General features: G+C 41.7%; 1 protein-coding gene across 4 annotated transcripts in view; it reads right to left on the bottom strand.

The window, feature by feature from the left end:
- Positions 1 to 23,950, bottom strand: part of grid2 (glutamate receptor, ionotropic, delta 2) — a 723,252-nt gene that overhangs the window by 195,271 nt on the left and 504,031 nt on the right. For all 4 annotated transcript variants that reach the window (XR_013492025.1, XM_078170661.1, XM_078170662.1 and 1 more), the window contains exon 8: positions 22,747 to 22,866. Coding sequence is in view for 3 of the 4 variants with exons in the window: in XM_078170661.1 (XP_078026787.1) it covers positions 22,747 to 22,866 (120 nt within the window). In the remaining variant the exon portion in view is untranslated. The remainder of the gene's footprint in view (positions 1 to 22,746; positions 22,867 to 23,950) is intronic.

Raw genomic sequence — 23,950 nt, forward strand, 5'->3', positions numbered from 1 at the left:
GAGGTTCATGTGTGTCCGCGGCTATGTAAATATCTTGCATGAGTATGTGTAAGTGGCGTGTGGGTGGGTGTGTGTTCACACACTTGTGTATTTGTGATCCACAGAGGCATGCAGTGCTAGGCAGACTCTGGCTGCTGTAATCCGAGGTTTACACGCTGTAATGCTGCTGAAAGCCTGCAGGCCTAGCTGGCAGAGAGAAAGAGAGGGAGAGCGAAGGAGGGAGAGAGAAGGAGGGATGTTTTAGAGGAGGCAAGAAAGAGTAGCCATGGGAAGGGTGGTCATAAGAGACAAAAATTAGGCTGATAAATGGAGGGAGAAAAGTCTAGATGGAAAAAGGAGAGAGGGAGGGACCAAAAGAAAGTCATAGTAAGATGGATACATGCAGCAAGGAGCGGTGTGATGGTAGGAGAGCTGGAAGTTGAAAAATACTATTCATATAAAATATTCATATTAATAACCATTTTCCTCTAAAATTGTTAGGAGGACGCATGACTACACACATGACAAAGAACAGAAAAACAAAGAAAAATAGGACTCTGTGTCAAGACTCCTGTCCACTCACATATCCAAGATGAAAAAATGTTTTGTCAGTCATGTTCTCAGGTTCTGCACTAAATATTATTTAATTGTAAACATATATATGAAATAATATGTTCTATCTGTTGTGAGTATATGGTTGTTGCGGCTGCATGACTGTGCTTTGTTCTTTGCTGTTCCATTTAAAATGATCACTGACAGAAACAGTGCAAGATCAACAGTCTAAATTATTAATGTCAGTGCATTCCTCTGGTGTGTGTGTGTGTGTGTGTGTGTGTGTGTGTGCCTAGTCAGATAAGAAACAGTTGAGATTTAATTGTTTTTGTTCTTTGTCATTATAATAAGTTATTTTTTTGTTCATTTTAAGAAAGGTCAAGTTGCAAAAGCTCCTTGGTAACTTTACCTGTCCAAACCTTTCTGCCCACACTCCATCTGCTAAGGTGTCTAAACCGAAAGACTATTTGCATATCTTTTCTTTTTTGCTGGAAACCTCTGTTCTGTCAGCCCCTGACTGTATGTGATCTTTTACTTTTTTGTGTTTTAATATCAGACAATATTATTGCAGTCATTTTGCAGACGGTTTTTTCCCCAAAATAACTTGTTGCAATATTGGTTAAATAAAATTGTTATATTGTTGTGAATAACACCAGATCAGCTTTAGCGCAGATGTGGTCTGAGGCTAGGGAATTAAAGGAACAGTATGTAAGATTTAGGGAGATTTAGTGGCATCTAGTGGTGAGGATCGCAGACTGCAACCAGCTAAAACTTCTCCCAGTAAGAATTCCTTCAGTGTTCATTGTTCAGGAGGGTTTTACCGTGTGCAAAATTATCTGTAGAGGTCTCTTCCTCTCCTCCACAAACAGGCCAGGTAATTTAAAACCAGTAAAAACACTGAATAAAGCAGTTTCACATTAGAAAGTGTTACTTCAGTGCTGCTCATTGTGGAGGGGCTGCTAACTACTGTGGCTGACAGGGAAACACGAAAAACTCAAATGGCCCTTGAGCTTCCTGTGTAGATATGACCAGCTCATTCTAAGGTAAAGTAACAATTCTTATTTTTAGGTGATTATACACTAACAAAACCCTTCAGACACAAAAAGACAGACCAGGGGCAAAGCAGGGAAAGTCACATCTTAATATAAGTCAGTGAATTCTGCTCCTAAAAGGGGCCTATCGCAAAGCCAGAGAAAGCAGAATATGAAGGAGTACAAGAAAGCGAAGCACAGAATGAGATGACAGCAAAGGAGATGAGAGGAGAGGAGAGGAAATGAAATGAGAGAGGGAGGGCTGACAAGAGGTGGAAGAAGAGGGAGGGAAAGATGGATGGAGTATCAAACCAATGCAAATCTGTCCCCCCCCCCCCCCCCCCCACTGTAATCACTTTAGTGTGTGTAACCACACACACACTCGCACACACAGGAACGTACACACCGTAAATCCTTCTTGCCTATGCTTATTAAGCCTATGAGGAAATCTACTGTAGGCATGTGGTGATTCACTCGCAGATTATTCCATGATAGGATTGTTTGGTATTCAGTCCCCTGATACACTGAGATAGGTTGATGTGTGAGTGCATGTATGAAGATGAGAAACTGCAACTGGTTTATTTCCCTTTTTAAAATAATTTATTACAAATAGAAAAAGCATATTCAAGAGATATTTTGAACAGTGAGTATTATCCTTCAGTGGGACAGGTCTTAAGTTTTGTTTCAAGGACGAGGTGTTGCAGCATCAGGACCAAACACACATTTTGATTAGTAGATAGCCTGCATTCATCTCAGTTTAATTTATTTATCCTTTTAAGGGTCACAGGTAACGCATGTTATCCCAGGATGCACTGGGCAGAAGGTAAGGAAAACAATCAAGGACAGGTATCCAGTCATACCCAGCCACTGCTTCGAGACATAACATATACATAACCAGATCTATGTCCCCTTGTGGGAAGGGCGGGTTGCAGCTTTAATGAGGAGTGGATGCTTTGTGTGCAGTGACAATGCCCCTGCCCTATATATGGCACAATAACACAATGTATGGGTTAAATAAAGTGTTGTTTTCTTACAGACACTTTCTCAGTAAAGTGGCTCTTAGGGGGTTAACTGCTGCCTGGGGAACTATTATTATGGTAAGCGTATGTGTGATGAGAAAACTTCATACTAAAAATGAGGTCTTAGTAATTACAAGGGGAATAATTGGCTGGTGTTCTTAATAGCTTTAGGCCAATATTTACTGATTATTCAGTGGAAGAGTGAAGAGGCCATGATTGGCCTCTAGAGGCAGGATTACACCTAAGAACTGAGGTCAATCAGCTCCTCTTTGTTTCTCTCACCCTCTCTTTACTACACTTGAGCCTCTTTAAATTTATGTCTACAGTAGTGGGCAAACAGTAGCTTGTATTTCTTATGGAATGTACACTTTTGGCATCATGGAAATTACTTGAAAACAATGCAGCTTGAATAGTGTTTATAAGTATATAGAGTACGTAGCAAACCACATAAATACTGGGAAGTAGTCAAGACTTCTTCATAAATGGTGCCTCTTGTGCGGCGAGAAGAACAGGGTTTTACCGGCAAATCTGTGACCGAAAAAAGCACAGTCATGCGGGGGTGCTTCTTTTAGACAGGAGGATTATGTGTCTGGTAATATAATGGAGTTAAGGACAGGATTTTGAATCCAGGACTGTGTGAGACTATGATGGGTCCCATCAATTCACACGGCTCCTTCATCAGTTCCATCATCGCAGCAGCCTGTATCTCTGCTGGTGCCATTGGGAATATTTGTCACACAGTCAGCACTGATTCAAAGAAATGTGGAGGAAAATGTGGAAAGGTATGGGAACTCTGCCAATTTCATGGTGAAGTAAAGTAACCAAGACACCTGTCCGGTTTGACATGGGTTCTCCCAGCACAGCTCAATTTCTCAGTGGGGCTCTTTATATCATCACTGCCCTTGTTTACTGCTGGGCCCAATGGGCAGACTGCAATTTCTCAGTTTTCAACATTGGAGTCCTTCTTTAATATTGCTTTACTTGACTTTTGCCGCTCTCCTTTTTTCCTTCTCTGAAGACAAGCTGAAGACAGATTTCTTTATTTGGTCAACTGCTCTAGGCACACTACACCAAGAGTAGTAGTGTTATGTACACTGCTACATGTAGCAACATGCTAACATCAAGGAAAATTGTTAATTTGGATTTTGGATCATATTCCTGGTGGAACATGTAAAGTTGCTTTTATAGGTGATCTTTCACAGTAGATATTGCCGCTACATTGTGTTACAATGATTCCCCAGCTGCAACGACAGTGCAGAAATGCAGAGAGCGCACATGTGGAAGACCCAGAAACACTGACCAATTAGAGCAGTCTGGGCTTTTTCGGGATGGGGGCTTACAAAGAGGGTGCTTAAATGGAGTGTTTCAGTCAAAAGGTGAATACAGGTATATTCAGGCAGAGAGTATAAGAAAAATAAACCTCTGGTAAAAATCCAAATTACAAGTACGAACGTAAAAATAAGGATAATAGGTCGCCTTTAACTTAGGTTTTTGTGTTCTCTTCACGTGGCAATAAATTTCGGGTGCTTTCACACCTGCCCTGTTCGGTTTGGTTCAATTGTACTGAAGTTTGTTTGCCCCCCAAGTGCAGTTCATTTGGGCAGGTGTGAACACAGCAATCACGCTCGGGTGCGCACCAAAACAACCGGACTGAGACCTTCTTAAAGAGGTGGTCTCAGCACCTCCTCCTGTACTGCCTTAATATGCACATTCAGCACATCCAATGCATCAAAACATTGTTCTCTAGTTGGAGCCGCGCCTCGTTTTCAAACTGTATGGTTTGACTAAAATGAACAATGTAATATAGTCCACGATGACCAGCGCTAAAACCAACCTGTGTAGTTGTCCCTCCATTGTGACATTAGAAAGTGCCACATTTATCTTGCAAGTGTACTCTTCTTCAACGTTTTGTTTACTTCCTGGATTTTTCCCACATGGAAATTCTGACCAATCAGGAGCAGCTTTCTTGCACAAGGCATTTGATCTGGTCCACTTGTAAATGTTGCCGTGAGAGCACAAACCAACTCTAGGCAATTATGCAACTTTGTAGCAAAATTAGTCCCTGATTCAGACCAAAGCAAGACAAGTCTAGGTCTGAAAGCATCTTAGTCTACATGCCTTCCTGTCTACCTTTTTGTCTGCCAGTTCATCTCCTTTGTATTCCTTAGTTGGAGTGCAGTTTAAATTTTCCTAGCTGGGCAGCATTGCACCAGACTGAGCTCTGGCCTTGCAGTGTCCTTTCCTGTAGAGAAGCAGGACCTTATCCCTGACAAACATTCCTATGATACACCAAATCTCACTTTTTTTCCTTGCTAGAGCAAAAGCATTAACACATAATCTTCTGGTTTGCTCCTGTGACATATTTGTCTCTGCAGACACGTTTAACCTTGTCCTCTACCAATTTTATTATTCACCTCACTTAATCTCTTCTTGTTCTGTAATCCTTGACCAATCTCTCTATCCTCCCCTCCCTTAAAGTTTCGCCTGAGGTCCCATGTCCTTTTCTCTCTGCAAGCCAGTTGTCTGCCCCGATTCACAAAGCCATGGTATGTTGAACATGAGGACACAACCTTGGTGTCAGATACTAGTGCTCTCTCACTCCCATTTCTTTTCCACTGATCCGTCCCTCATTTTCTGCTGCCACCTTAGTAGTGCTATGTTTACAACCAGGTCACAGGCAATTAGGCCTCCCCCTTATCTCTCCTTCAATATCCCTGCTCGTGCCAATCCATCCATCCATCCATCCATCCATCCATCAATCCATCCACTCCGTAGCAAAGATTAACCCAAGGACTGACAACCCACCTCATTTCCCTATTCCTCTTTTTCACCCTCCGTCCATCCATCACTCCCCCTCTGCACTCATCCATCCATCCATCTCTATGACTTGACTTAAATAAAAACATTAGCTTGAGGGCTCAAACACCGCTGCTTCTCCTCCCTCCCAGCATCCCTCCACCTCTCTACCCACCATTTCAGACAGCACTCAGACCAGCCCCCCCATTGCTTTCATTTTATCTCTCTGAATCTTTTTTCTACCATCCACCCAGACTTGCCTTTTTCTCACTCTCTTCTATAACCCAAAGTAATGTTGTATTAATAACGTGATATCCCAGAGATGGAGAGCCTGGGCAGATTTCCTCTCCCTGCCTGTGTTGATCTACAGCGGTCCGACTTGGACCAAAATCACGAGGTATAAGTAGTCACTTGCAGAGTATAAAAAAAATGAGTTATTAAAAATAAAAGTAAAAAAAAGTATATATTTGGTGGTGGTGTCTTCCTCAGGCTCGCATCCTCTACCAAAGGCCTGGGAGTTTGAGGGTTCTGCGCACTATCTTAGCTGTTCCTAGGACTGCACTTGTATGGACAGTACAGATGTTGTACCTGGAATCTGCTGGAGCCACTCTCCCAAGTTGGGGGTCACAGCCCCCAGTGCTCCGATTACCACTGGCACCACTGTTGCCTTTACCTCCCTTACATCTTTTCTAGCCCCTCTTTCAGCCCTTGGTATTTTTCGAGCTTCTCGAGTTCCTTATTCCTGATGTCGCTGTTGCTCGGGATTGCTTCATCTACTGTATCACCACTGCCTTCCTCTGCTGTTTGTCGATCAACACGATGCCAGGTTGGTTAGCCATCACCAGTTTGTCAGTCTGGATCTGAAGGTCCCACAGGATCGTAGCTCAGTCATTCTCAACCACCTTAGGAGGTATCTTGTGATTTTAAAATAACTGATGGAAACACACACAGATGAACTATTTTCTTGAGTCTTTTTCATATTGTGTAGCATTTGCAAATGCTTTCCTTATCGAGAGCTGCTTTGTGGAGGCACTTGTTGCCGGGCGCTTGTCAGCCTCTTTCTTTTTATGAGCCATGCACTGTTCATATTCGGTAATGTGATTGTGCTCCAAGTGCTGAAACAGATTGGTAGTATGACCTTTGGTCGCTGAAACATTTTTTCCGCAGTGTTTATATTTGATTTCTTTCTGTTGGGGCCATCGTCATGAAAGCCAAAATGTGTCCAAGCGACGGACATGGCATTTCTTTTCGGTACAAGCTGCTAAAGTTGCTCAGTTGGCTCAGTGTTTGAGTGCTACTCCATGTTGCTTTCGGGTCTAGAATGGGATAGGATGGAGTCATGTGAATGCACACGCAGTAGTACGTTTTTAAGGGGACAATACATGAACATACACAGCGGGGAGAGTATTAACCGACTTTGTAAAAAACAAAAAACAAAAAAAAGGAAATTACCGACATGGGCAAGATTACGTCACTTAGAGGTTCTGAATGTCAGTTTAGATTAATTCATTTTTGTTTAATTGCCCAGTCCTAATACAAATATAAATATAAACACTCTAATACTGTATAGTTCAAAAAAAAAAAAAAAAAAGAAAAAAAGGGGACTGAGCTCTGAGCTGTTAAAATGCAGCCATGGACATCTCATAACTCACTGCAGCAGAGTGGTAGAGGGAATCAACAGGGTAGGGGTTAGTGAAGAGGACTGACATCAGAGATTTATAATGCTGACTTCCTCAGCACTCTTCTCTATGTTTTTCTTCTCAGGCACAGGGTTTATCCGGACAATTCTGCCTACAGCATGCCAGAAATAGGTAGGGAGCAGAATGAAAACTTTTGTATGCACACACAATAGCACTGCTGTTCTTTCATCCTTTCTTTTGCTCTTGCTTTCTTTCCTTCCATGAGACCCTGGAAGCTGTTACAGCACATTGACTCCTGAATTCCTTGAATGATAATATACAGCAGAACCCTTATTATGTGCATGCACCTATACAGTAGCAGTATTATTCTTAAAAATCAGCGAGCTCGGTTTCCTGATGTCACTGCACAGGATTCGTCTTGGCTGAGACATGAGACAGGATTGACAGTGGAGCATCTGGGGAATAAAACTTCCCCTGGCTTGTCTCAACAAACAGAGAAGCAGACGAGTGGCTGCCGGGCTAGTGTTTGGTGTTACCCATACTGTTTACACAACGGGTGTTTTTGTTTGGCACCGCAATGAATTTCCCAATGGGGTTTGTGTGACAGCAGGTAATAGTTAAAAAATGCTGTCTCCCACTCCTCTGCCTTTTCATATTCCTTTGCTTCACTTATTTGCTTCCCTTATTTCTCTCTCAAACTCCCTCCCTCTCTCTCCATGCTCTTATGATATCTCTCTCTCGCAGAGACACACACACAGCAAAAATTCACATGCGCCGCCACACTTAAGCTGATCCAAGGACACCAGAGGCAGTTTGTCAGCTTCAATTAGTGTCCGGTGTCCACTGCTGCGGTGGTCACCCAGAATACAACTTGCTGGTCAGTGCATGTGTGTTCACTCATGATTGACACGACCTTCCAGCTAAAACAAATCTTTGACATCAATCAAGCCACAAAGGAAGCCCGCAAATACTCAAGTATTCATGAGTTCAGAAGGGTAAAAGCTGTTATCACAAAGGTTGGAGAAAAAAAAAAAAAAGAAGCTATTTAGCACTCCTGCCCCAGCCATACTTCAGAGAAGGACGGCATCAGAGAAGCCTTAAAGGAATACTTCAACATTTTGGAAAATATTCTTGTTTGCCGTCTGACTGGATGTCAGATGAGAAGATCAGTATCAATTTAATCTATGTGACTTGAGGAGCCAGATTGGTCCATGACGAAGCAGGAGGAAAACAGCACACCTTAGTCAAAGCAGCATATGTCTGCGCTAATAAAACCAAGCATCACCTGCTTTTTGTTCTGAGTTTTTACATCATGAAAAGCCGGGAACTTCAGCATGAGAACAAGACTAATGAGACAGTGCCTGCTTTCTCTGTGCCTGGCTGTTGTTTGCCCCAGTGGGTAAACACAATATTTTATTGTCTTTGTCTGCAGGTATTAATGTGGAATTTGTTGAAAGCACCTTTGATGAAGCTAGACAAGCAGCTCCTCTGTACTTCTGTTGTTTGCGCTAAGCTAGGCTGCACATGTCTTGAACATGTCATTTTTGTACTGAACAGTGAGATGAAATTAATATGAATATTTTTATCCAACAGCACACAGACAATGAGTGTATTCAACAGAGACAATCGTGTATTATTGTTATAATAATCATAATTGGTTGCAGACGTAGCACAAGTAGGAGTAGCATGTTTGCGATCACGTTAACCTTTATTGAAAGGTTCTCAACAGTTCAACAGTGAGCTGTTATTTTGCTAGTTTGCCAACTTTTACACCACCAATCATTATTATTTTCTGGCTCACAGAAATTCACAGGTTAGCAAGGACCCAATTATAAGCTTCAAAATTAACTTTTAAAATTTGGTGTGCTGAAAATTCACAATACTCATTGACAAGGATTCTAAAATCTTAACAAAATGACTCTTGTGCATGCTGGAAATGTTTGGAGGCTCATTGCAATCACTTGTGACGTTTTCACCTTAGATTAACGAATGTCTCAGAACATGGTTAACATTAGAATGATGAATTAATAACTAAAAGAAACAAAATAGAGAATAACTGCTTCTTGTGTTTCCTTTGAAATTAGTACTTCTCATAGCTCCATTTCATACTATATGATGGTATTTGACTATAACACCCAGTCGCCAGAATAAATGTTGGCATTGTTTCTGCAAACCATGTATAATAGTGCTGTGGTAAACATGTGGTTAAGTTTAGGCACAAAGACCACTTGATTATAGTTAGGAAAAAAATCATGATTAGGCTTAAAATACCCACTTTTAGTGGCACAATCCCAATGGAAATGCAGCAATGTCTTGGTAAAAAGCAACCATTTTTCATGGCACTATCCCTGCAGGACAAACAGCAATGTCCCGGTGAAAAATAGATAAATCAAACTGCCGTTTGTAGCACTATCCCTGATGAAAACACAACTGTGGGTCACTACAAAACAAGCACGTCTGGTGGCTGAAAAGCAGCTGGAAGATGCAGAGATGGCTCTGTAAAACACAACTAGTTCAACGCATTCTCTCTTCAACCTCGTCACATATCGACGTTCGGTCGTGGACTTTCCACATCCACATATGACATGCAAGGTACCCTGGATGCATTTGTCGTTGATGTTGTGGGACGGCATGTCTACTACTGCCTGTTACATGCACTGTCTGTTTTAACAGGAAATGTACAGTTTGCGTAGTCTCTTTCAAAATAAACGCACTACATTGGTAGCACACCACAAATTTATGTTGTTTTTTTTTCCTTCGACGATAGACTCGTGTGGTTACACACACACACACATACACACACACACACACACACACACGGTACAAACAACAAACGACGTTGCAATAAAAGCACATGGTTGGGTTTAGGAAAGAAGAACAGAGTTTGGCTTCAAAATCTTACAGGAAGCAAACACTGGCCACCCAGGTGAAAGCCGGTGGTTGTTGGATCCATCCACCAAACTTAGATTTATGCTGCCTTAACTTTCGTTAAACACCAACAACTACTAGCCGCCTATCACGCCAATGTGAACGGACGGCTTTTTCGTCAGCAACTGATGCTGGAAGTCACTGACCAAGAGGAGGTTTTCGACGACTTCAAAGTGAGACCGGGTTGATTAGTTTTATTGTTTAGTGGTCTCAAACAGTGGCTAGATGGCTGGTGTTTCACCTACGTGCCACGCCATCCACCATTCCCTCCCCTTCCTGGTGACAAAGTCAGCCCATATAGTTTGGAACTTGAGACAAATGATGGCTATGAAACACATACATGGTTTGCTGAGATGTATAATGTCAACATTTTCTTCTGGCGACAGGGCTGAGGCTGCACTTCAAATAAAATGCAATGGAAATCCAATATAAGGGGCAGACAGGTTTTGTAGAGGTAACTTGAGAGCACACACATACACACACACACACACACACACACACACACACAGAGCTATCAGGTGAGATGACCGAGAAGGAAAGAAGTGGAGGGGAAATAATCTGTGAAGCAGCACAAATCAATGACGTCCTCTCTTCCCTCCCGTTTCTTTCCCCTTTCCCATCTTCCTTCCACCCATGCATCTTTTACTGCGTCTCCCCTTCTCTCACTTCCTGCCCCCTCCATTCTCTCTGAAATCTCCCACCTGGCCTGGAGGTGGAGGGGAGACACGCTGCATGAAGATACATGCAAATCTACCTAATAAGATGGAAAATTTGAAAGAAATAGGGATCTTTCCCCTTGGAGATATTTTTTTCCCTCTGCCACTATCTTTCCGCCCTTCACTCTTTGCTTATTTTCACCCAGATTTGCTTTCTCTTTCCCTTAATTTATTTATTTTACTTTACTTCTCTCTAACATCATGTCTCATTTTTTCCTGACTCACATAATGCCCATCTCTCTTTCTGCCTTTTTTTTTTTTTTTACTATGTGACTCATTGGTACCTCCTCTCTAACCTCCCTCTCTTTTCTCATCACCCTCTCCATCTCACCCTGCAGGAGGTTTTTACATAATTGTAATAATCACTTCCAGTGGTGTTGGCCCTCATCTAACCTACCTAAAATAGCGCTGGCTAACTTGCCCTTTAGAGCTGCATCCTCACTACTTTGTTGCATGATCAGAGGATGCGTGAGAGGCCTCTGCACACTATCTACATGCTGTGCGTACAAAATTTCAATTTATTAAACACCTTATTATGCCCATTTGCTTGTTAGCAGCCGTGGCATATTTGATATTATCGGGAGTCTTGATCCGTGTAAAGAAGTCTTATTTAGTATTTTTGCTCTGAGGGAAACTTAAGTGTGCTCACTTTAAAACCAGTACATTTACAGTTTGATTGCAGTTTAAGGAGTTTGCACAGACTGTTTACAGACTTTTATCTTTAAACCAAATGAGGCAAATCCTGCTATGTGTGCATACTACCTGCAATCACTGCAGGTAACTAATTTTAAGCCACACTTGCTGCATTGCTGTAGAAATGGCGATGTTGGTTGGTCAGTCAGTCAATCACTTGGGTCAAGACTGAATTATCTTAACAACTATTTAAATCAGTGGTTCCCAACTGGTGGGTCACAGCCCAAAAGTGGGTTGGGGGTCCATTCTGAATGGACTGCAAGTGATTCGCAAACATGTCAAGTCTGTAAAAACACACTTAATTTCCGGTTATTATTTTGAAGTGCCGTTTCCTGCTGTAGAGTGAGTGAATAATGGACAGCTACTTGACAGAAACAGCAAACTAGCTCGACAACATGGCCAAATGCAAGTATGACGCTGAGTATACTAAGCTGTGTGGACCCTGAACTAATGACTAAGGAGAAATCTGGACCTTGTAGCTGTTTAAATGATTGACTTGAATTTTTGCAGAGACATTTATGGTTCTCAGAGGACGTTATCTCATGACTCAAGTGATCCCTGCTTTTTTCACTGACTTTATTTGTGGTTTTGAGTTAAATGTCTTGACAGCTACTGAGGGGAGCCATGATATTTGGTACTGATCTTTCCCCTCAGAATCAATTGGAACTTTTCATCTAACATCTAATTTGTTGAGAACTCTGGTGTAAAATCTAAAACACTAATACTTTCCCATCAGCCTCAGCTTCATTGTCTGTTCAGTGCTAATTAGCAAATGTAGGCTTTGCAATGGCCAAGCCAAGAAATGATATCGACAGCTGACATCTGGAATCCTGTGAGGCTTTTCCATCGGCCCTTTTGGCCAAGCTAAATCAACAAATGCTGCATAGATTTATGTTTCCATCACCAGTTTAAATGTGCCGAGTTGTGCCCGAGATGGACCATTACTGGAGTTGGGTCAAAGTGCACCCAACTGCCTCTGAGTGGGTTGCAGCGGACTCAGTAAGGGTCTATTCGGCATCAAATGGTAGCTTTCTCCTCCTTGTCTGGATCCATTTTGTAATCCCGTCTACATTTTTCAAGCAATAAGTGGTAGAGGCCGAGCAAAATCCATGATATCAGTAGCTGGCTACCAACAAACATCATAAACAGCTAGAAAGAGGGCGCTTTTAAACGTCATCAACTCAACACAAGCATGTCATCAGATAAAGATACACCTTTAAGCGAGTAGCCCTACTGTATAGAGATGCAAATCTCTGCTGGGCTGAACTGTCACACCCAGTCAAACCGAGTCAAGCCAAGCCAGCACATGTGCATGGAAAAAGGGCTCTTGGTGCACTCCTGCACTGTGAGCAGATGAAAGTACAGTAACATCTGATAGAGACCAGCAACAGGATATTAGTTTGTGAGCCAATAACAGGTGAATGTTTGAGAGGGGATTAAAAAAACAGCAGGAGGTTGTTACCATGTGTCTGCCAGAGTAAGACCTGATGTTCTCTCCAAAAAGCCCCAAAAACATAACATGCAAGGCCATCCGTTAAATGCATCTCTTCACAGTTTGTTCAGACATGCAGATTTCCCCCTGAGACTACAACGTCAAAGAAAAGCTCTTTAAAAATAAAACTCATATCCCTCCGTGACGCTAACCATAAAAAATGAAAAGATATTAAAAAAAGGGCAGTTGCATACTGTAAATTCAATAGAGCTGGAACAAGTTAAATAAAAGATTTATCTCCTTGTTCTGGGACAGGCACTCACAAAAATGCACTACTGTTCTTGCAAGGAGGAGACAAACTACAGAGAAGCCTGATTGAAATTTTGCATCCTGATCCATAGGTTAATACATGTCTGTGGACACAGGATATCAATTCTCTGTTACATTTTATGAGAAAAGGAATATCACAGCTTCGTGTGTCACTGTGGCTTAGCCTTATCAAAGAAAGAATAATTAACTCTGTTTGGAACTCAGCTGAAATGAGTAATAGCACATTCTCTCTGCATGTATGTGTATTTGCTTAGCTGAGAGAAGAGGAAATCCAGTGTTTCTCTATGTTACACACTGACAGTCATGCAGGCTGACATTAATTGTCATGCAAAGCCAAAGGGGTTTTCTCAGCATTTCCAAACATGCCAGAAGATGTATGCAAATGTGTATGTGTGCATTGACTTGCATGCATTCCCAAGTGAACTGCAGATATGTGTGTTTGAGTTAGTGGGTGCATTAAGCCACTGCGTTAAAAAAAAAAAAAAAAGTCCTTCATTGGCTCAAAACATGTAATGAAAGAAATGTTTCTTGCATGATGACAAGACTGTGAGGCAGGGTTCAAGGTCACGTGACTCCCTGCAGTCACTTAGCGTAATTCAACACATACGTATGTCAGATCAGACCGGAGACAATAATTGAAGGTGACCTCAATTTAAGAACGCTGCAGTCTGCAGGCCATTGATTCGCGTAAAGAGGGAGAATATTTCGGCCTCTCTCTCAAAAGACGGAGAATATGTGCTGATGTGAGAGAGAGAAAAGAGAGCACGAGCATGTGTGAGAGCATAAGAGTGTAATGATCGTGACTCTATTATGACCTGTGCCGCCGTTTCTATCTCTTGTACAGGATCTATAAGGATTAGGTCATCTATCTCCTTTCTAGATGTCTCTCTAGCTCTTCTCTCTGTTTCATTTTACCTTTCTCTTCTTCACCCGGTCCTTAATCTAGCCATGTATCAGTCTTTCTCCATTCACTCATCACCACCCCCTCCTTATCCTCCCTCTTCTCCCCGCTTAGCCACAACCCCATTTTTTTTATTGTGCTGGTTCTAAAGTATAAATCTGGTGCCATTTTTCCTCTCTGAAGTCATTTTAGATGTCGCAGATAGCTAACAAAGCAATTACACATGGCAGACTTGTTGCCTCTATATAAGAGAGCAGTGGAGCCTGGCGTGCCTGTAGATGTATATATATAGAGAAGTATAGGCTCCCATGTATAGCCACTGGAGGTAATGGAGCGGAAAGCCAATTCTGCCACAGTGTCACATTAATAATAATGCCGATCTGACACGTCTGCCATTATCATTATCACTAGACAACTGTATGCATATGTGAGAGGCATGATGGGGATAAATGTCATGAGAAAGGATTGAGGACTGGAAAAGGTGTAAGCAGATTGGGGGGATTCATAAAATGGCAGACATGATAAGGGAGGGAAAATAGAAGAAAAGATGAAGAGGGAAGGGAGTGGGGGAGAAAAGGAGGTCCTGAGAAGAATAACTTAATTAAAGCAACACTTAGCTTTCTGGAAATTTTACACTTTTCTTTGTTGAGGTTAAAATGCTATTAATAAGCTGATGGCACACTAAAATGTAAGTGAATTCCACCAGAGATAAAAACTCATAATTGTGCCATTCTTATATGGTTCAAAGAAAACTCCGACCAATCATTGCGTTGAGCTAAAAAGGGACGAGATGGTCACAGAGTTTCTGCTGGACAGGTATTTTTAGTTTGCCTTAAATGTAACATAGGCTATAACGTTATATGACAACACAGCATCCAGTTGCTAACGGTTAGCCTACTGTAGCCTGAGCCTCTGTATTATCTTCCTTGTTTGTTGCCAGTCACCAGTACTATCTAACGTTAGCGTTTACGTTTTATTATAAAACTCATTAGCCATCACTGACCCCGGGTAAGTTTCAAAACTCCGGGGTTGCGTTTGACTGTGCAGGTCAGGTAACGTTATGTTTAGTTTGCTTCTAATATAACATAATAACGTTATATATGACAACACAGCATCCGGTTGCTAATGGCTAACGTTAGCCTACTGTAGCATAGCCTCTGAAACATTAACGTTATCTTCTCTATATACTATACTATACTCTACTCTTCTCTTGGCGCGTTACACTCGCTCTCCTCTTCCGTGTATCTAACGTTACCTTGCCAACGCCTATGTCTATCATAAGCCCTTTTTAGATAGGAGTTGTGCAAATTTGCAGGAAAGTGCAATCAGTCTTCTTTCAGCATTGGCAGTATAAAAACAAAATCGGGGAGTGCAGCAAAATGCTGCCTACCTACTTTTGTTTATACAGAATGCGCCTTTTCAGGGCACCGGAGGGCGTGAGCAAGTAACAAAACATGTAGCTCAGCGTGTGACGTAAACAGTGACATGGGAGGAAAGCCGCGGCTGGTCAGTCCTTCGGCAATTCTCTCGTAAGACGGCCCGTTCTTCACCATTCCCGTCATCTGACAGTTAATGGCCGCTTTGTTTGCGAGGGCAAGGAGGGCACGCAATTCCTTGTCTCCCCAGTTGCTCATCTTTACAGTGTCTGTCAGGTTTGTGTTTCCCTCTTGCTACTAGCTGCTCCTGCTATCAGCTGTTTCCTGTTTATCCACCGCCTGTGGCTCGCACATGCGGCGTCATCAGCAGCTGCTCCCACAAGTCATCAACAGCCCCTCCCGTTGCGGAAGGCTGCCTCGGTCTGTTTAAACTAAAAGGATTCAGCCAATATGACTACCCTACAAGGCGGAAAATTGGGCATCTCGGATCAACTCGCCAATCCGGCTCTGTGTGTCTAAACGCTTGCAGCTTGTCGGCAAACCAGCCCAACATTCGCGGAAAATCTGGCAGTGTAAAAGGGGCTATAGACATAATGAGGATGTAATGGAGGAGGGGGGAGTAGGCCTTTGGAGGGAGGTGGAGTTGCAGGAGGAGGGGGATGGGACTTTGGAGGGAGGTGGGGGTTGTGGATGTTCAAATTTTTTCTAAGTGCTGTGTGAAATGCAAGAAAGGTAAGAGTAGCTTTAAGGTAACAAAAAATAAGCTGATCTTTGTGTCTGTCATTAGTGAGACAGACGGAGGACACAGAGCAGAGAGGGAGGACTGGAAAGAAGATCAGGTTAAGTGGTATCCTCAACAGAATGTAGACTTAATACCATAATTAAGAGAGTACACATAATGTTAATGGCTTGATCAGGCAGACGCTCACTTTATATCTTAATATACCAGTGGTTGCAATGTGGGTAGGCTCTTCAGGGCCTGTGGTCCATAATTCAGAGTGTTTACTGCACACATTGAATGGCTCTCCTATATAAAATACACAGGGTTACATCCATTATCCATATTTTACATAACACACATCAGTGTCCTGAAAGTACTCGCGTACAAGAGAAATACATTTGACTGAATATGGTATGAAAGTTAATGCACATGGTGCGGGCAGAGAGAGGCAGAGACAGAGAAATTATCTATAATTTATTCAAAAAAATAACCGATGTTAATTTAATTTGGTTCAAGAGTTAGACATGTTTCTCCTAGACAAGGTCACTGTCGGTGTCCCCAACTGTTAGCACACAAAATTACCACAGGGTAAAGGCTAAATATTAGAACAGAGGTTGCTCAAAGGACGGTTTGCAAATGCTAAGGATCAAATATTTAGCAGATGAGACTTCTAACGTGACCGTGGGGAATTGTTAAATACATGCTAACGTTAAAATGTTGTAACACTGAACAGGACACTTAAATGAACGGATATTTCCAAGAGAATTCCTGCAAGGAAATGTATGACAAAGCTAATATAGTGGCTGCTAAAACGATTAACCCCTTTCTGTGTTTGATTGAAATGCAGCTGCTCCACAATCTATCAAATGGAAAGTGGGGAAAAAAAAGACGCTGCATGTCCTGTCTTTTGATGGCGGATGTTCCTCTGCCATTATTAACATTTGTAAAATGTCAAACTTGATTTGAGGAAATCATTTGGCTCTTTCTGACAGCTTCCCTGACCAGTGGCTGCTATTTAAAAAAAAAACACTGCACTGCAACATGGAATACATCACCAGCGCCCCAGCTTCCAACCATGTTATTAAATTAAAGTTATTGCTGCTGCTGATTACTTAATGTTGCTAACTGTGATTGCAAGCTGATTCACAAAGTATTGCTGTAGTTAATCTAATTTACTGTTTCCGCGATACACCAGGCCTCGGCAAATACGTTTTAATTTAGTCAGTATGTTGGCAGATGTGCACAGGTACCGCTGAATAAGAGTGTTATTCATGAGCTCAGTTTACGCCGGTCCTACTGAGATTTTGCTTTCCTCTGTTTTGATTGAGACAAAAAGCTGCACTGAAAAGAACATTCACATCAAAATCAGTTCTATTTACCAAAGTAGCAGTACACTGTATGAAAATATTGACAATCTAAAATGACTGCTCAAGTTACATTTTTTTCATGATGTCATATAGGTATTACGTTACTTCCAAGTATATGTTCAGAGGAAGTATGGCTGTAGCTATGGAGTCAACATGGCTATGACAACGTTGATCCCCTACCCCCACAAAATAAGTTCTAAATATGAAAACTCATTTCCTATCAAACTATTTATCAAGCAAGTACACTATACCAATACCTATGCAATAAATGAAAGCTACTACTGTCTACATACATTAACTGGCCACTTTAGTAGGTTCACCTTGCTAGTACCACGTTGGACCTGGATGCAAGAGGTTGCCTTCAGAATTGCCTTAATTCTTGGTGGCATAGATTCAACAAGGTGCTGGAAACATTCCTCAGAGATTTTGGTCCATATAGACATGATAGCATCACACAGATTGACTGCAGATTTGTTGGCTGCAACATATCCCAAAGGTGCTCTACTGGATTGAGATCTGGTGACTGTGGAGGCCATTGGAGTACAGTGAACTCATCGCCAGGTTCAAGAAACCAGTTTGAGATGATCTGAGCTTTGTGACATGGTGCGTTATCCTGCTGGAAGTAGCCATCAGAAGATGGGTACACTGTGGTCATAAAGGGATGGACACGGTCAGCAACAATACTCAGGTAGGCTGTGGTGTTTAAACCATGCTCAGTTGGTACTAAGGGGCCCAAAGTGAGCCAAGAAAATATCCCCCACACCATCACACCACCACCACCAGCCTGAACCGTTGATACAAGGCAGGATGGATCCATGCTTTCATGTTGTTTACACCAAATTCTGACCCTACCATCTGAATGTGGCAGCAGGAATCCAGACTCATCAGACCAGGCAACATTTTTCCAATCTTCTATTGTCCAGTTTTGGTGAGCCTGTGTGAATTGTAGCCTCAGTTTCCTGTTGTTAGCTGACAGGAGTGGCACCTGGTGTGGTCTTCTGCTGCTGTAGCCCATCTGCTTCAAGGTTCGACGTGTTGTTGGTTGCCTTTCTATCATCTTGAACCAGTCTGGCCATTCTCCTCTGACCTCTGGCATCAACAAGACATTTCTACCCAGAGAACTGCTGCTCACGGGATATTTTCTCTTTTTCACTCGCTATCACTATCATTTGATAGTATAGCTAAAGATATGAAGAAAGGGGACAGAGGGAATGAAATGCAGCAAAGGCCTACATGAGGCACACACTACATGGGGGGGATGTGTCCCTGCAATATTTATTATAATTATAATAAGCACCACAACCTAGTGGACCATGATATCTGTATACATTATAATATAAAGCCACCTTCACTTAAGCAGAGAATTAAGTACTGTCACTCATGCCATCATTAAATAAGGCAAGACGTTAACCTGGGGTGAGAGAGACGGGGTTGCTTTTCATAATAATCAATTTACATTAATGACTTTATTCACCTTTTACCTGTCTTGACATGCAGAAGAGAAGAGATGAAATACTTTAACATACATAGCAGTTCTTGTCCTTGTCCATCGCAAAAATGAAATGGGTCTGAATTGATATTGATATTGTACTTAGCACACGCATCACCCTCACAGTTACAAATGTGAACATGGGAACGCCGGTGATAGAACACTTGGACGACATGAGATGTTGCCATTTTATTTCCACTGCTGCTATCCCGGGGTTTCAATTTCCTTTTAGCTTTTACATTTGTACACACACTGGGTCGGGTTGGGCTTTCATTGGCTTTCCTTCTTGATGATGGGGTGGTCAGAGCCATTTTCACTAACCTTTTCTCCAGCCTGACATATATCTGCCATGCTTTTATTACAGGTTAGATGGTCTGTATGAACACCATTTTAGAGGGCTACATCATTCAGAAAGGCACGATTCAGCTACAAGAGAAAGTTAATATGCAGGCACTCTGAGAGGAATATTAGCCTCTCTTCAGTCATTTGATTCCATGTTTGAATTTAATTGAATCCCAATGACAGACCAACAAATGTTCAGCATATTAAGGGAGACTGTGGCAGGAATACTGTATAACAAGTGCCTTAATTCCCTCAGAAGTAATTATGCTCTCTGATTAGGGAATTGTGCCTAAATGTAATTATGCTGTGCTTTAAAGATTAATTTTGTCTGTGATGGCGTGCTGCGTTATGTTGGTGTCTCACCACATTATCCATAATCACAGCTCCCTATCTCAACTGCTATCTGAAAAGAGATCCCTCCGGTATGGAGGACAGACACTGTGTGTGTGTGTGTGTGTGTGTGTGTGTGTAATATCCCTCTGGCCAATGGAATCTTACGAGGGATTAAACATTGCAAGTCTGGGTGTCGTATGTTAACCCTGCTGTTTTCACACCTACATGCATAATCCACTAAAATTGAGTGGACTGTGACATCAGCGGGGTTTTTTCTGATCCCAGAGCATCAGGAGTGTTAAAAAAATGCTTATCCAAGCATACATGCAGTGTAGTATATTATGATCCGTATTCAATGTTCTGCTGAGCCTTACAACATAAACATAGAAATCAGCTGTCCTTAAGAGTCACTGAATATATTTTCATAAAAAATAGCAGACTGCCAGACTCATATGCACCCCATGCCTGCACATGAACACAGCTACTGTAGTGGCTGTCTCAACATACCACAGTTCCTAGGCCACTTAGCTTTTGAGGTGTCTCGGTTTTGACCACGGTATTCACATGAGGCAGGGAACAAGTTGAGTGAGAATACAAAAACAAGACAAACAAAAAAAACAGCAGGCCAGGTCCTTCAAAAATTATAGCTTATATGGTCCACTACCAACTTGATGTCCTATTTCTATATTTTCTGACGTATTACCTACTTAAACACTGCATAACACGATCAAATACGTGTTACGATCCAAATCAACACAAACTTCACATAGCTTTTTGTCCACAGTCTTCTACTGCCATACGCACTACACTGCCTTATCACACCACACCTGGTGTAAACAACTTGTGCCTGTATTCCAACACATAAATAAAGTAAATATAAACATAAACTCAGTATAGTCCACTATCACACACTATTCAGAATATACAGAAACTGTTGTGTAAACATAAAATCGTCAGAACCTATATATAATAACACAGATATTATTACCAAATATTAATATGTGTTTAAGTGGCTCTTAGAGCTAAGCTTGGGATCTATTTTTTCATATCTTCATACCCTCCTGACTTTTCACCAGAGTATAAGATATGTGACAGTGTTTGTGTAAGAGGAAAAACTGAATGCAAAAGTTTGCTTCATTCCACAAGCTCAAATATCAAGAAAGGAAATATTCTCATGTCTATTTTCCTTATTAAACAGGAAAACATAGTGGTACACTTTCTGAATTCAAGTTTCTCTCTTTCACCGAACTAAAGCTAGTTTAACTGCCTCGGTAACTTGTCATAAAAAATAATTCAAACTCAACAGAAACAAAAAAAAACCCTTGTCTTTCCATTGTTCCAAGTATCACTAACTATGGTGTAGTGGAAAAAAAACTTGCTCAAAAAAAATATGCTCAATCTACACGCTGTCTCTTTTGGACATTTCTGGCCATGTTTACTAGTCCTGTGACGTAATACCCGCCATCTTAGTCACCATCTTTCTCAGCTCAGCTGCCCGTTCCACCAGTAGAGACTGACCTCTGATGGCACGTGCAGTGCACTACAACACATTACCTCAATACAGCATCTCCATATCAGTTTAATAGAAGAAGGGGCGTCTGTATTTTTGATGCTACTGAAAATCATACCTTCTGTATTTCTTAATAATCTGGTATACTGTGATACCTTAAAGGTCCAGTGTGTAGGATTAAGTGGCATCTAGCGGTGAGGATGCAGAACTGAAACTTCTCCCATGTACTATGTGTGTAAGAGAAGTGTGGTGGCCATTGTGAAAATGCAAATAGCCCTATCTAGCGCCAGTGTTTGGTTTGTCCATTCAGGGCTACTGTAGAACAACTTTAAGAACTCTGTGGGAGAAGACCCGCTCCGTATGTTTATACAAATGACTCATTCTAAGGTAAGAAAACACAACACCTCGCAGTTACTGTACAGAGTAGGGCTAATGATGCTAGCTAACAGGTTAAATGGAAAATTACTTTCATTAGTGGGACACGTAGCAATCATGCTGCGCTCTCTCCTCTTGTCTGTCTGCCAGTGTTTAATGTGAGCGGAGCAGCACATCTCACAACACAACACAAACGACCACAAAGTACTTTGTGATGTTTTTCATTTGGGGAAAATAGGCTCGGTATAATTTCACGTTTTTTATCACATACTGTATATGCACGTCAGAATTTGTTATGGATGGTTCACCAGCCGACGTTGATATGCCATGTTTTAATTGTGCGACGGCAATGACGTAATTAATGACGCTGGGAAAATAACCTGACTAGTTTCCAGAAGTGTTTTTTCATATTGCAAATGAGCTCATTATGTAGTGCTCTACATGGAACTCCTTATATAGTGAATAGGGAGCAGTGAATGAGTGAATTTCAGGTGATAACTCATAAATATCACTGCTCCTAAATCCTACACACTGGACCTTTTACAACGCCCAAGCGTACACACAGCCATTAACACACACATGCACACACATGTACGCACGTATGCTCACACACACTCAGTCAAAGAACAAACAGTATTATGTGTGCGCGCCTGTGAGGGGAAGGGATGTCTTTCAGGAGGCCTGTCAAAATCCATTATGCATGTGTCGTTACCAAATACCACTTGAAAATGCTTCTAATTAATCCAATTAACACCAGGCTTTACTGAAGGGGAGGTGAGTCGCTGGGCTGATGCAGCATCTTAGTGATGCACAGGAACAATATTAAAAAAGAACATGCACACAGACACAGGAGGATAAAGACGAGCGTTGTAAATTCAAAGAGATAAAAATGTAAAGGTGCACCTTAACTGCTGCTTCTTCACGTCTGCTCTGCCACATTTATATTTAAGAAAAAAAAAAAAAAAAAAATCCAGTAAAATCTAGAAGTAAATACAGAGAGGTAGCAGGGCTGTATTCTGCTACACAGGGGTGACAGCCACAAGGAGAGAGATGCCTGAATAAATATGAGATGAAAATAATGTGGAGAGCAGGTGCAGAGGAATTTCCTGGCAAATCCAGGAATTATGTAAATCCAGTCCACGCGTTAGAGCAGAAATGATTCCCCCCTCATCCACAGTGGTGCACCACACACAGGGGCTCTGTTTTAACTACTTACCCTGCTGACTCCTCGTCCCCTGTCTTCTCCGTAATTTGTCCCCAGGATTTCAAAGAAGATGTTGGGGTTGGTGCCATTGTCGGTGAACTCCAGGAAACTGGTGAGGCCGCTCACTCCGAACTGTGGGGACAAAATTTTATGTTTTCATTTGACTTCAGATTTATTTCACGACAACTGTTGCTTGGTAAAACTGATCACTGAATTGTGATAATCACAGCCTTTATTGTTGTCATGATCTTTATCACTTTAATCCTGTCAGTTCTCATCAATGGTGCAATATTCTTTTGGCTGTAATAGACCTCATCAATAATTCTCCCTGTGAAATTTGACATTGAATTTAGTTTTTTATCCTCGCAAAAGATCAGATATGATAACTGCTCACAGTGAAGCAGAGACATGAATCATCAGGCCGTCCCTAATGAAATGATTATATCTCATCAGTAAGAGCAGGTACTGAATGGGAAAATGTTTTTTGTTGTAACAGAATAAAATATGTGTGATTCTGTGTGTGTGTGATTCATGTGTGCATACTATTTGCGTATCCAAGACAGGAAAGATTTATGGAGTACATTTTGCCCTTGGCGGAAAATTCTACTTTTGATTTGTTGCAACGTTTTTAAAAACTAAGCAGTCCACAGCACGCAGAGGTGTGTGTAATAAGGCTGATGAAAGAATACTGTGTTTGGACTTTGCACTAGGGGCGTAAAATGTCCTGTGTGGAGAGGTAGATTAACTCACAACCACACACACACACACACACACACACACACACACACACACACACACACAAATACACGTGTGGTGTCAGTCCCCAACCTTTGCCTTGCCTCCCGGTAGTGTGACCTGTCAGTGAAAGTGACACTGTGCATGCTTCAGGGGAGGAGAGGTGTTATACTCCTTTATATGATTCATGCTCTGTGTGCGTCTGTAGGTGTGTGTATGTGCTTGCTGCTGTGTGTATGAAACACGGATTGTGCCATTCATGTGGTTTGGGTTATGATGCAAGCATGAATGTACATGCGCAAAAGGTGTCAATGCCTAATCACATGAACACTTGCATAGACACCCACGCCGCCATCTCATGTGATTACACTTCTTCATAGGATTTACTTGCATCTTATCCTCACCTGTCACATTATATCCATTCAAACACACACATGCATCTGAGTGTAGGTTTGTGCCATAATGCAATACCATGCTATTG

Source organism: Epinephelus lanceolatus, chromosome 9 (genome assembly GCF_041903045.1).
Source record: "Epinephelus lanceolatus isolate andai-2023 chromosome 9, ASM4190304v1, whole genome shotgun sequence".
In the NCBI taxonomy this organism is placed as follows: Eukaryota; Metazoa; Chordata; class Actinopteri; order Perciformes; family Serranidae; genus Epinephelus; species Epinephelus lanceolatus.